This window comes from Mastigoproctus giganteus, chromosome 12, assembly GCF_048544385.1.
Source record: "Mastigoproctus giganteus isolate SK-2022 chromosome 12, ASM4854438v1, whole genome shotgun sequence".
Lineage (NCBI taxonomy): Eukaryota > Metazoa > Arthropoda > Arachnida > Uropygi > Thelyphonidae > Mastigoproctus > Mastigoproctus giganteus.
The window spans coordinates 167334654-167350125 of NC_143586.1; the positions used below are offsets into that span (position 1 = coordinate 167334654).

At 37.4% G+C, this 15472-nt stretch overlaps 1 protein-coding gene across 1 annotated transcript in view; it reads left to right on the top strand.

Moving 5' to 3' along the window:
- The window catches only part of LOC150077579 (A disintegrin and metalloproteinase with thrombospondin motifs adt-1-like), a 150197-nt gene that overhangs the window by 35379 nt on the left and 99346 nt on the right, over positions 1 to 15472 (top strand). The window contains exon 5 of the mRNA XM_090385950.1: positions 3952 to 4151. Coding sequence (XP_090242076.1) covers positions 3952 to 4151 — 200 coding nt within the window. The remainder of the gene's footprint in view (positions 1 to 3951; positions 4152 to 15472) is intronic.

A 15472-nucleotide genomic window follows, 5' to 3' on the forward strand; every position in this document is an offset into this window, starting at 1 on the left:
AAAAACTGGATTGATAAATAAATCTTCACAGCTATAAACCCTTTGATTTATATCCTGGATATACCTTAATATAATTATCCCATATGAAAAAAAGGTTATAATTAATTACATTTTTATATGCATTTGCATATATATATATATATATATATATATATGCATAAGTGCCTATTTTCTCTTTGCATATAATTACTCTACTCCATTAATAGGATCATGAAATTTCATATTGTGGTCTTCAAGAAAGATTTTTCAAGCTGTTACAAATTTTATTAAACTTGGACGAATAGAAGTCTGGCAATTATTATTTCTTTTTTATACACATATCAGATAGGCTATCCAAATATTGCAAATTGTAGTTGAAGCTCTAAATATGTTTGTTGGCATCCACTGGAATAAATGAGCAATATTAGTGGAATAAATGAGCAATATGGCAGAAACAAAATGTTCTCGGTTTATAAGTTTCTCTTCCAGAAATTTATCATTTTGTTTCCAGTTTACTAAATACATATACATATAACATAGATTATTGCTATTTGCTTATTATATTAATCACAGCAAATAAGTGTTATATTTCAAATATTATTAAAATCCAGAAATAAATAAATAAAGCACATTATGAACTTGTAGTACCAGCTTACGAACTGAGGTACAGTCGCTGTTTGTTTAATTTATTATGTCACGGAGGTTGAAATATGTATCACATTTTAGCATTGTGAATATAAAATATTACAAATGCTGAGTGAATACTAATTAAGGTATGGGCAGTGAAGTGAAAACAATTAATTTATATATTAGTTACATATACAGGGTATCTCAAAAATACACTGCATAACTTCAGGAATGAGTTCCTCGTATAGACAATAAAATATTTTATATCAACATAGTTCCGAAATGCTTGGTTTCCGAGTTTTTAAGGTCTGTCTATGACACTTAACTGTTCACATCACCTTATAGTAATTGTTCGAAATGTCCACCTCCTGCCTGAATACAGGCCTCACACTGACGTCTCCTGGACTCACGAAGATGATGTCAAATTCCTGGTATGTTTTGTATTGTCTCATAACCTGCCACAATTCGATTGCGGAGAGTTTCCACATCAGCTACCAGAGTCAAATACATCAATGACTTTAAATGGCCCCACAAGAAGAAATCTAGTGGGTTTAAATCAGTGAGTGTGGAGGCCAGGCAGTTATCTCTACCTATTCACCAACCAGGAAACCTTCGAACCAGGCAATTGCAGGCTAGGTGGCTGAAATGTGCGGGAGGTGCAATCGTGCATGAAGTGTGCTTGTTGACGAATGATCAGTGGCGTGTCATCCAAGAAATCAGGCGTGTTGTTTTCCAGAAAGTTTCTGTACGCTTGCCCTGTGAGTTTGTTTGGAAGTATATGGGGCCCAAATAACTTTTCACCTAAAACACCCGCCCAGATGTTGAGGCTGAACTGCTGTTGGTGATGTGATGGAAGAATTGCATGTGGGTTTTCCTCGGCCCATATATGCTGATTATAACGTTTTGGATTCTGTCTCGTGTGAACTGTGCTTCATCTGTGAATATCACTAAAACAGGAAAGTGAGGAGTTGTACCACACTGCTGCAAGAACCACTGGCAGAACTTTACTTGCACAGGGTAATCTGCTGGTGACAAGGCCTGTACCTGTTGTAGATGGTAAGGATACAGCTGGTATTCTCACAACAGTCTCCAAATAGTTGAATGTTGAAGAGCCAGTTGCATTGCTATTCTGTGTATGCTGATTCCAGGAGTGGCATGCACGACATCCAAAATCTCCTCCTCTACTTCAGGAGTCGTAGATCTTGGTTGTCCTCTGTTGGCAGCACAAGGTGTAAAGGGCCCATGTTCACAAAGGCGGCGATGGATACCTTCAAACATTTCCTTGTCTGGATATCTTCGTTCTGGGAACCTTTCATGGTACAAATGACGAGCCTCCAGAGCATTGCCGTCCACTGAACCATATATAATGTGCATATCCGCTTGCTCCTGATTTGAGTACATGGTCGGAATGGAAAACCACCAGATTCTGTCAGTACCTTGTGATGAAGGAAATCACCTGCGGGAGATAAGACATGCCAGTTAATAACTCAGGAACCAAGCATTTCTGGAACTATGTTGATATAAAATATTTTTATTGTCTACATATGAGGAACTCATTCCTGAAGTTATGCCATGTATTTTTGAGACACCCTGTATATATATATATATATATATATATATATAAAATTTGGATATTTGAGTTAAAAGCAACTTATAAAAGATGGAGATAATGGTTAAATTTATTTTAAGTTATATGGAAAATGTACCTAAGTGCACTAAGCAGCAGCTAAGGATACAAAAGTATATACTTAAGGTTAAGGTAATTAAGCGGGAGAAAGAGCTAACAGATGGAAGTGTAAAGAACACAAGGTGACAAAATTAGTAAGGAAAGGATAAAAAGAAAGAGAAGCATTAAGGTTAGATGACAGGAAAAGAATGTGATAAAACCTAAGTGATATACTGCATTATAAGAAATTAAAGGCTGAATTAGAAGGAATATAGTTATAAAGGAAAAATAAATTATTAAAATAATTGCATAGAAACAGCATGCATCAAATAAAACGTGAAAAAAATATTTTGATGTTATAACAGTCTAAATATAAGGGAAAGAAAAAAAAGTTTTCAGATTTGACTTTGTCTACACACATTGATCTATTTTAATTTATTACTATTTTATTGCTTATTAAATTACCTTATTTTCTTGAAAACACTGCCTTGGGACTATTCTCCCTATTTTAATGGAAGAATTTACTGCTTTACCCTCCTTTTTAATAAATAACTTTTTTTTCACTCTATTTAGAGTTTCCTTTTTAATTTTCATCTTCCATAACTACACGTAGGCATAGAAACATAGTTTATTGATACATAATCAGGTGTAACCCCCCCCCCAACCTCCGAAGAAGTACCTGCATTATGTATCAATCTTTTACAGCATGCATCAAATATTTTAATTTTTGTTTTTCTTTCCATTATATTTAGATTGTTATAACATCAAAATATTTTTTCCACCTTTTATTTGATGCTTGCTGTTCCTTTGCAATTATTTTAATCATTTATATTTCCTTTATAGCTATATTCCTTCAAAACTGGCTTTTTAATTCAACCATTAGCATTAGCATATGATGCAAGAAAGGAAGCTTATAAAGCATCAGCCAAGAGGGAAAAAAAAAAAAAAAAAGCTTCCCATTTCACCCATCCATTTCACTCCAAATGTTTGTTTAGTTCAGCCTTGAATTTATTTAAGCTGTCAACTTCTACAACGACAGATGCAAGCTTGTTCCAGCAATCAAACACCTGCTGGGTAAAGGCAAATTTTTGCACATCTATTCTACAATTTGAATTTATGCCCCTCAGGTCAAGCAATCTGAGCAAGAGGAAGAATCCCATCAGCATGGGATTCTTGCTCAAAGCATTCAATGCCTTATACACCTTAATCAGATCACCTGAGAGGTGATCTGATTAAGGTACATAAGTAAAATCTTCATTGTTTTTCTTTGTGGCCTTTGCCAAAGATTTCCCGTAATCTGCCTTTGCCTGCCTAACTTCCTTTGTGATTTAATTACAGACTATCTTATACCTACCATAGGCATCTGTGTCCTCCTAATAATTTATATGCATCCCATGCATTTTTCTTCTCTGCCACGAGTCCATTTGATATCTATATAGACCTAAACCTTGAACAGTATTTTTTATACTTCAATATATCATTTAGGTTTTTTCACATTCTTTCCATATCATCTACCTTTAATGCTTCTCTTTCTTTCTTTAACAGTTAGCACTTAAATCATAATAAGATAATCAATTAATTTAAGAAATCGAAAGTGCCTGCCACGTAACATTACCTAACTTGTTTGTATCAAAATAAATCTTTTATATGCCAAACAGCTCTAGATATTTTTATTTCAGCTTTCAACAGAGAAGTGCCAGTGGAAAATGTGTTCTCAGAATCTTCATACCACAGGGTTCAGAGGGATGTTTCTCACTATTCTAAAATAATCGAAACAGCAATTTTTGTTGATAACCCACTATATAGGAATTTTTCTGGAAGATCATCAAGCAATGCAGTACAATCCTTAATAACTACAGTTCTCACCATAATGAACCAGGTATTTGACTTAATAATAGTATTAACATTAACACCAATTTAATTTAATATAATTCAATGTTCGAAACATTTTTAAACAGTAAATTTCACTGAAATAGATACTGATGTCTAGAAAGTGAAATTCCTTATGTGGAGGGATTCACTGAGGGACCACTTTTATTAGGTACTCCTACTCCCCCCCCCCTCCCCGATGAAATTGGAGTGTTCCTCCAGGAACAGCATCATGTATCAAGCGATATAAAGAAGGTGAACAAATATAGGTATGTGCAACTTTGTGTGAGAATGGACAAAACAAAAGTTATTCCTGCTGTTTTGCACCAATGGGAGAACTAGATCATGGTGCAAACAGAATGAGTTGATGGACCCATCCTGCCAGGTGTAAACAATGCATTCTAGTGGTGGAGGAATGGGTAGTGTTTCTGTGGTGCACACTGGTTCATCTTGATACCAGCAGAGTAATATTTGGATGCCACAGGTTATTTTTCAGATCCCTTCATAGTGGCACAGCATAAACCTACAAATGGGTTCTTTCAGAATGTATTACGGATAATGTCACAAGGCCAGAATTGCACAAAACTGGTTCCAGGAATGGAGGCCAAATTCAGCCTATTGCAGTGGCATCCCCCAGTCAGCAGATGTGAATCCAATCAAGCACCAGTGAGACGAGGTTGGATAAAATCTTTGGAGTAGAGATTCACAACCATCCAATGTGCAACAACTGTGGAAAGCAAGTGAGTCAACGGGGACCAGCATTTCTGTGGCAAGCTTTTGACGTCACGACGAATCCAGGCTGTTCTGGGAGCTAGATGGGGATCTACTCACTATTAGGTAGGTGAACCTAATAAATAAATAAACTTCCTATTTATACTCCAGGACAACCACAAGGTCAGAGGAGTCCACAAGATAAAGAGAATACAAGAAACATAGTCATACAGCCACGAATGACAGTCACTCAAGTACATGCACATCTCTACCCTTTTGCTTGACTGCTTTGCTATGGCAGCCATTAAATGGCCATTCAGTGTATAAGCCTTAAGGCTTATTAAGACATTGAGGGTTTAGTGTGAAATAGTGTTAACTACAAAACTGCATTTTTTTTTTTTTTTTTTCAGATAACTTCAGTTTTACTTTATACAAATTACAATGCATGTCATAGAACTGTATCTCTCTGGTAGTTTACAAGTTAGCTTGGGTTGTAAGTACATTTCTGATAAACCAAGAAAATTTTAAACTACTTTTTCCTTGGTTAATTACAAAAACGTTGACTATAAAATGACTTTGTAGTTAATATTGTTTGACACTAAACCCTCGATTTCAAACTTCAGTTACACTGTCGTATTCTATATCTGAAATCAAAATAGTTACTGGAAACTGCTTCAAACAGGCCTCGGGGCCGGGAAAAATAATTACTCGTAACAACTGCAATAAAATACACCAACTTGATAAATGACAGAAAATTTAATAAAATAAAAAACCTAAATACAGAATTAAACTGTATATTTAATATAAAATAAAATGATGTAGTGATAAAATTAAGTATTTAAAAGCAATAAATTTTTTTAAAAATTACAGAATTAAAAGGTCTACACAGCCTAGGTTGGTAGATGATATTTATTTTGTAAAGATGGTGTTCACTTAAATAGAGGAGGTGCAAGAGTTTTTACTTATGCCACTGAGAAAACATTAAGGCTTTAGGGAACTGCTAGATAGGGGTTGGAAAATTGCATACAATCAAATCAGGTCAATGGTTTGAAAAAATTACACTTGTATCCTTTCTGAGAATGCTTATTGCAACCACTGATTACCTCAAACTGATAAGGAAATTGCAATAGAAGTAAATTCAACCAGAATCAAAGACCACTTGAAAAACTGCACCCCTTATAGTTGCTTAACACTAAATTAACTATAAGCGGTGCATCTATAACATGGTAGCCTTGTGCAGGCGAAGTTTTTACGGCTCCAGCAAATAGAGAAGTTTTTTTTTTTTTTTTTTAATTTTTTCTGTTTTATTAACTTAAATTGAATTATTTTCTAGAGTAGCCTTATATTCCTAGTGATACTTAGTTTAATTTTTAACTTCAATAAAGATTTTGTAGGTTATTACTTAGTATCGGTAAGGGTATCCAATCCACATGTTTTACATGTTTTGCAGTTCCGGCGAATGCAAAGTTTTTAGCTATATTTAGCCGCTTTATTGACTTAATTGTTATACAGTGGATTCTGGTTATTTGGGCCACCGGTTAATCGGGGCAGCCATTTATTTGGGACAAATCTTAAAAAACAGAACCCAATTGAGAAAATAGCCAGGACTTATTTTGCTTAATTGGGACAACGTGCAGTTTAACCAGGGCAGAAGACCGTAGCACTGGAGATTAACCTACGATTGTCTCCGACCATACCACGTGGTTCGGTCGGATTTCTGGAGGTCACAACCATAAAACAATAAAAATAATTAGCAGTCACCTGTTTATTGGGCTTTTTTGTTAGTGAAATCTATCATAAAAATAACAGTAAACTCGATCTTACTGAATTTGCGATAATACCGACAGCTGGAATTCTGTGGGTTATTATGGTGAAATGTGTTTACACTTCCATGAAATCTATCGTAAAAATAACAGTAAACTCGATCTTACTGAATTTGCGATAATACCGACAGCTGGAATTCTGTGGGTTATTATGGTGAAATGTGTTTACACTTCCATGAAATCTTCAATCATATAAAAAAAATTAATTTTCATATCCTCTCTTCGTTCCTATTTTTAAAGCTTTGTAACTCGTTACTCCGTTCCCATTTGTGCATATTGTGTTACTTGCAATTTGTGTGTGCCGTGTTCTTTGTTATTGATTGCTTATCATTTTACTGTTTTAAATTTTAACCCCCACCCACAAATGTCAGTGAACAGAAATGTCAACTAGTTCACATGGACATATTACAGTACATATTAATTATTCCGATTTTCACGTATCATTTAAATTTTTAATTGGTAAAGTAATAAAGGGTAAATTTGTGCTTAATATATCTTTGCTTTTATAGCATGTAGATAATATTCCTCCTATTTTCTCTAATTAGAATTGCTGTTTAATAGAATTAAAATTCAATTCACAAACGTGATCACAATGACCAGCGCTTACTACACATCATATAGAGAACGGTACTTTACTATGGTGAGTTTGTCGTAACGTGATTTGATTGTACAGTGAACCAACTGTAAAGGGGAGGGGGGGGGGTACATAGTATTTTTAACTATTTACGTGAAACTTCGGATAATTGGGGCAGCCACTTAATCGAGCCAAAATGCACTAGTCCCGATGTGTCCCAAATAACTGGAATCGACTGTATTAAATTATTTTCTATAAGTAGCTTATAGACATAGTCAAGATCCTTGGTTTATTCTGAATTTAGATAGCGAGATTTTGGAAGTTAATTAATACTTAGTGTCCATAGATTTACCGTTCGTAACTTGCCGCCATTGTAGTAGTAGTAGTAGTAGTAGTATTGTTGGTGGCATGTGATGCAAGAAAGCAAGTGTATGAGCTTATGCAGCATCAGCCAAAAAAAAAAAAAATAAAAATAAATAAAAAAATAATGTTTGTCCAGTTCCTTCTTAAATTTATTTAACCTATCAACTTCCACAACAACAGATGGAAGTTTGTTCCAGCAATTACCAACCTGCTGGCTAAAGGCAAATTTCCGAACATCTATTCTACATCTGTCTTTCCTAAATTTGAATTTATGCCCCCTTAGGTTCATAATCTGAACGTGGAAGAATCCCATCAGAATTCAGCATGCTCAACCCATTCAAGGCCTTATAACACCTCAATCAGATCACCTCGCAGGTGCCTAGTCTCCAGCCGCTGAAATTTGCAGAACTTAAGCCTCTCTTGGTAAGAGGATCCCTTCATTCCTCTCACCAATCTTGTTGCCCTTCTCTGTACGTGATATGCTCGTGTAGGATGTAGATTTGCTTGAGCAAATCTACATCCTTCCTAAAATGAGGCCTCCAGACCTGTACACAGTACTTAAGGCATGGCCTGACCATTGCCTTATATAGAAGGACAATCACCTCATTTTCCCTGCTAGCACAATTCCTGTATATCATTGACAAAACCCCATGACCTGTCCTGGCAGACTGTCAGCATTGCTCAGAAAACTTCATATCTGACTGCAAAATTACTCCCAGGTCTTTTTCATTTTCTACCACCCTAAGTGTAGTACCACACAGTTGGTACATTCCTCTGGGGTTACTTTTACCCATATGCAGTACTTTGCATTTGTCAATGTTAGACTTCAGTTGCCACTTCTCAGCTCATCTTCCCAAATTTTCTAGATCCCGTTGCAGTAGCGCACTGCCATTACTGTCATTAACAACCACGCCAACCTTTGTATCATCTGCAAACTTCAACACTACGCCCGATATACCTTCATCAATATCATTGATAAATATACAAAACACCAGTGGACCTAACACTAAACCCTGTGGGACTCCACTAATAACATTAGTCCACGAAGAGCAGCACCCATTGATTAACACCCTCTGTCTTCTCCCACTCAACCATCCTTTTATCCATTGTAGCAACTTACCCTTAATACCATTCTGCTCCAATTTGTACAGTAGTCTTCCATGCGCAACAGTGTCAAAAGCTTTCCTGAAATCCAAGTATATGATATCAAAATTATTTTGATTCATATACTTGGATTATATCATATCATATCAAATATTGTTATATGATAGAACCTTATATCCCGTACTAGGTAGTGTCAGCTTAGTATAGTATAGTTTATAATATTATCAATTAATCAGCAAAATTTATTAATATTGTTAAACTTCATTTTTCAATTAAATTTTACTTTATTAACTAAATACATACAACTTATATTTTACAAACGTAACATTATTAATTAATAAATAACGTGTTACGGAAGTTATATAACGAAACTCGGAGATAATACTCGATACGGAAAAAAATAAATATATAAATATATAGTGTTATAATTGCATTGGGATATAAGTTTAGGATTAAAATTTGTACTGAAATTGAAATTTTATTGAAATTGATTCGAAATCATGACACAAACCAGAGCAGTAAAGCAAAAGGCTCAAGCTAATGGGAGTGCTGCGGCTCAGAGGAGAACTGAGGGAGACAGTTGCCCTCTGAATCACAGCCTTTTAAAATGCACTGCTTGCATTATGTTTGTGGAGCAATCAGATATGGGACATGATATTGCCAAGGGGAATGTCTTTGTATGTGCGCGATGTACGGAGTGCAAGGAAATCAGGCAACAACTCAGCGTTGTTATGGGCCTATATGAGAGCTTGAAGGACGGGGTAGATGCCATCGAAGGATCTAAATTGAGGGGCCCATCAAGCTCTCAGCTGCCCACATCAACACCAGCTTGCACTTGATCATCACGCAAAACAGCAGCAACCCCCAAGGCAGAATGCACTGGTCCCACAGGAACTAGTAGTTGTCGGTGACTCTATTGTCAAGGAAACGGGGAACATGGCGTGTAAAAAGGATAGGTGGAACAGGACCAGGGTATGTCTGCTAGGGGCAAAGGTTGATGATATTGTAGAGCAGATATCATCTTTTAAGGGCACAGTATCACCTTTTGGTGATATTGTTGTACATGTTGGCACTAATGATATTAAGAGTAGGAGACCGGCGGAATTACTTAACAAGTACAGGTCACTGTCGAAAAAAGCCGGGAATTAGGGTTGAATTTGAAAATGTTTGCAATTCTGCCCAAACACAATAGGAGGGAGTATATGATGAGAGCCTTGTCAATCAATTCATCCCTGGAAAGATTGTGCAAGGGTCAAAGGGTAGAATTTTTTTCAGCCTGGTCTGTACTTGTTAACAGGAGAGATTGCTTCTACAGGGATGGGATACACTTAAATAGAAAGGGTGCAAGAATATTTTCCGATGCTATCGAGGCAGTGTTAGGTGGATCAGAAAACTGCAAGCTTGGGGGATACAAGGAGTAATAGATTAACAGTAGCTGTTGGCAGAGGTGAAAGTGATTCTTGCACTGTTTCTATTGGAATGAGCAGAAGCCTGAAAAACAAGATGCAGGGTATTTCAGAGACTGCTGGGAGTCGTTGAGGTACAAGTAAACACATGGGTTGTGGTAGGGTAGCTAAGAATAGGAACAGGTGCATATATATTTGTATATACACCATTGTTAGGAGTTTGGTAAATAAATTTGATGAATTTGAGGTGTTGGTCAAAACATCAAAGGCAGATATTGTTGCGATATCAGAGACGTGATGTCACACAGATATAAGGAATGCAGAACTGGAATTTGGGGAGCACAATGTGTACAGGAAGGATAGACAGGATAGGAAGGGAGGAGAGGTTATGCTATTAGTTAAGAAATACAAAATCCACTTTGTTAAGGGGAAGTCTTCTCCGGCCAATTTGATTGAATACTATGATGTGGTCACAAAGGAACTGAATGCAGGGAATGACTTTGATATCATATATTTGGATCTTAGAAAGGCTTTTTAAACTGCTGCATATGGAAGACTGCTGCACAAATTGGAGCAGTGTAGCACTGGAGGCAAATTGCTGCTATGGATATAGGGATGGTTGAGTGGAAGAAGACAGAGGACTGGTAATCAATGGACACTGCTTTTCGTGGACTAATGTTATTAGCATTAGCATTAGCATTAGTAGAGGCATTTGATGCAAGAAAGCAAGCTTATGCAGCATCAGCCAAAAAAAAAAATAAATAAAAAAATATATAAAAAAAAATAATAAATAATAATAATAAAAAAAATAAAAAAAAATAATAATAATAAAAAAATAAAAAAAAAATAAAAAATAAAAGAAACCACTTCCACTTCACCCCTCTGTTCGTTCAAAATACCTGTCCAGCTGAGCCTTAAACTTATTTAGGCTATCAACTTCCACAACAAGGGATGGAAGTCTGTTCCACCAACCAACCACCCGCTGGCTAAAGGCAAATTTCCGCACGTCTATCCTACATCTATCTTTCCTCAATTTGAATTTATGCCATCTCAGTTGATTATTCTGAGCGAGAGGAAGAATCCCATCAGCATTGAGCATGCTCAAACCATTCAAGGCTTTATACACCTCTATCAGATCACCTCGCTGGTGCCTAGTCTCCAGACACTGTAATTTGCAAAACTTAAGCCTTTCTTCATAAGAGCACCCCTTTGTTCCATTCACTAATCTTGTTGCCCTTCTCTGTACTCGTTCCAGCAGCTCTACATCCTTTTTGAAATGAGGCTTCCAGACCTGTATAAAGTACTCTAGGTGTGGCCTGACCATTGCCTTATACAAGGGAATAATCACCTCCTTATCCCTGCTAGAAAAATTCCTATATATCATTGACAATACACCATGAGCTACTCTTGCAGCCCATCTGCACTGCTCAGAGAACTTCATATCTGCCTGCACAACCACCCCCAGGTCCCTTTCATTCTCTACCACTGTCAGTGTAGTACCACAGAGTTGATACGTTACTCTGGGGTTGCTGTTTCCCATGTGTAGTACTTTACATTTGTCACTGTTAAACTTCATTTGCCACCTCTCAGCCCATCTGCTCAACCTTTCCAGATCCTGTTGCAGCAGCATAGTGTCAGTGTCCTTGACAACCCTGCCTACCTTTGTATCATCTGCAAACTTTGACATTAAGCTTGATATACCATCATCAATATCATTTATGAATACAGAAAACAATAATGGACCCAATACTGAGCCCTGAGGGACTCCACTAATAACATTAGTCCACGACGAGCAGTGTCTGTTGATTACCACTTTCTGTCTTCTCCCTCTCAGCCACCCGTTTATCCACAGCAGCAATTTGCCTCCAATGTCACACTGCTCCAATTTGTGCAGCAGTCTTCCATGTGCAACAGTATCAAAAGCCTTTCTAAGATCCAAGTATATATCAAAGTTATTCCCTGCATCCAGTTCCTTTGTGACTGCATCATAGTATCCAATCAAATTGGTCAGGCAAGACTTCCCCTTAACAAAACCATGCTGTATCCGAGCTATAACTGAAGTCTTGTCTAAATGATCCAGCAGTGCTTCTTTAACTAGTGCCTCCATTAATTTTCCTGGAACAGAAGTTAAACTCACAGGTCTATAATAACTTGTGTCAGCCTTTGATCCTCCTTTGTGAATTGGGGTCACATTTGCACATCTCCAGTCTGTGGGCATCTCCCCTGAGTCCACGGAAGCTCTCATAATTATGGCTAAGGGTTTGCTTACTTCCTCTGCTGCCTCCTTTAATATAACTGGATAGATCCCATCCACCCCGGGTGCCTTTCTTGTGTTTATCTTCAACAATTTCTCCTCCACTTTACTGTCAGTTATTACAAGATTCTCTAGCTTACTGCTAGAGTTGAATACACCTCTGGCATTCCCCTTGCTGAATAACTCCTCATGTGTGAATGTCGATGCAAAATATTCATTTTAGTTTGTTAGCTACCTGAGTAGGATCATCAACAATTGACCCATCGATATCAAGTGGTCCAATCTGATTCATCCCCTTCCTTCTAGAGTTTACATAAGTAAAGAACTCTTTCCTGTTTTTCTTTGCAACCCTTGCCAAAGATTTCTCGTAATCTGCCTTCGCCTGCCTAACCTTTGTAACTTGGTTACAGCTCAACTTGTATCATCATAGGCTTCTGTGTCATGTGTTAATTTGTATGTATCCCATGCATGTTTCTTCTCTGCCATATGCCTCATCAGTTCATCTGACATCCATTTTGGCCTAAACCTTGAACAATATTTCTTAGTTGGTATGTAAAGCCTAGTAGCTTCCAAGATAAGTTCTTTGAATGCTTCCCATTTTGCATTTGCTGTTGGTAACATCATCAGTTGGTCCCACTGTATAGAATTTAAATACTGTCTCTATTAATACTGTCTCTCTATTAAATACTGTCTCTATTAAATACTATTAGTGGAGTCCCTCAGGGTTCAGTGTTGGGTCCATTATTGTTTTCTGTATTTATAAATGATATTGATGATGGTATATCAGGCTTAATGTCCAAGTTTCCTGCCCATACAAGGGTTGGCAGGGTTGTTAAGAACACTAATAACAGTATGCTGCTGCAACAGGATCTAGAAAAGTTGAGCAGATGGGCCGAGAGGTTGTTGTTGTTTGTTAGATTTATTGGTGCATCAGCAACTTAGGCTATAATGCACTAATTACTGTCTGATATTTCCATCGTTTTTCTTACAGGAGATAGCAGTTCAGATAAGGTGGTATTTATTAATAAATTTTAGAAAAAGAAAAATGTCATCTATGTTCTCTCGATCTCCTAGGACACACTGCAGTGTTAAATGATTGTAATTATGAAAATTAGAAGAAAAAGCTGTTTTCCGTTCTTTTTGATATTGCGGGCATTCTATGATGATATGCTTTACTGTTAGTGGGCATAAACAATTACTGCATTGTGGAGGGTCACTGCTTGTTAGTATATAGCTATGAGTGAGGAAAGTATGACCAATGCGTAATCTGGCTAAAATAGTTTCTTCCTTTCTGTTTCGTCTCAGGCTGGATTGCCACAGTTTAGGTTCTCTCTTGATTTCAAAAAGTTTATTATTTTTCTGATCTTTCCACAAGCGTGTCCACACTTCTTTATATGTCTGTTTGATAAAAGCCTTATGATCACTATAAGGAGTCCTGAAATTTGATGGTATCTCATTTGTAACAATTTTAGCAGCTAAATCTGCCTGCTCGTTTCCTACGATTCCAACGTGTCCAGGGATCCAGCAAAATATTACGAGCTGTCCACGTCCATGAAGTGCTAATAACTGTGCTACAATTTTCTGTATCAGAGGATGACTAGGGAAGGATTTACACTGTAGAGCATTAACAGCACTCAACGAGTCCGTATAAATGATGGATTTAGCGTACAAGGCTTCTTTTATATTCTCTAGGGCTAGTAGAATACCATATAACTCTGAGGTATAAGTACTGCATTCTGGTGGGAGCTGTCTGGAGATGGTGGCAGTACTACAGCTGTGCCAACTTTATTACCAGTTTTGGATCCATCTGTGTATAGCTGAATGAAGCTGCTAAACTCGGTAGAGTGAGCCATATGTATTTGTCTAATGTTGATATCAGAGAAGTTATTCTTTCCTCATTGCTGAAAATGTCTATCAATATGTACCGGAGCCATGGAAAGCCATGGCTGCGTTTCCATGCTAGTATCCTGGAGGGTGTTAGAAAACTTCAGGCCCCAGCTTGTGATCAAAGCTTCAAGCCTAATGCCAGATGGTTTGTTGTAATGCCGTTTAGTTTGATAGATTTCTCTCCATTTTGGTGTGAAGAGGCATTGCCACATGGGATGATGTGGGAGACTGCTGATTTTGGCTGCATAATTTAGTAGTAGAGTTTCCCGCTTAAGGTGTAACGGTGGTTCATAGGCTTCGGTATACAGGCTTAAGATTGGTGATGTGCGAAAAGCCCCCAGTGCAACTCTTAATGCACTGTGATGTACAGGGTCAAGCCATTTCAATACACTTGGCCTGGCTGAGTCATATGCAAGAGACCCATAGTCTAACCGGGATCTGATCAGTGAGCGGTATAGATGTAACAGCACGTAACAATCTGCACCCCATGACATAGAAGAAATTACTCTGAGAAGATTGGTTTTTTGGTTTGGTTTGGTAGTTGTTGGCGCATCGGCTTCTGTGGCCATAGTGCACCTCCCAAGGTTTTTTTGCAGTACTTTGATCCAAGCCCGAGGCGGGAATCGAACCCGCGACCTTTGGTTTGCCAGGCAGGCACTTTACCCACCTGGCTAGCCCGGTCGGCTACTCTGAGAAGATTTAGTTTTCTAAGACAACTTGTACGAATATGTTTTATATGTTAAAGGAAGTTTAATTTTTTATCAAATATTACACCAAGAAATCTTATACTAGGTTGGAAAGTAATACAATGAGAATCCAACTGAAGGTCTTTGATCCGGATGTAAAGAACGTTTGCGACAGAAGTGCACAGCAGTCGTTTTTGGTTTAGAAAGCTGATATCCATTATTTTTGGCCCAAGAGACTATTTTATTAATGGTGCCTTGTAGTTGTCTTTCAATAAATCTCATATTTTGAGAATGACATGACATGGCAAGATCGTCAGCGTACAAGTATGCGTCAACTGTGTTAGGTATGCACTTGGTAATAGAATCAATCCTAATGGCAAAGAGTGTGGCGCTCAACACTGATCCTTGGGGAACTCCCTCTTCTTGTACATATGCTCGAGATAATGAAGAGTGGAATCGGACTTGAAAGGATCTATTGCCTAGAAAGTTCTTAATAAATTTTGGGAGATGACCCCCAAGTCCA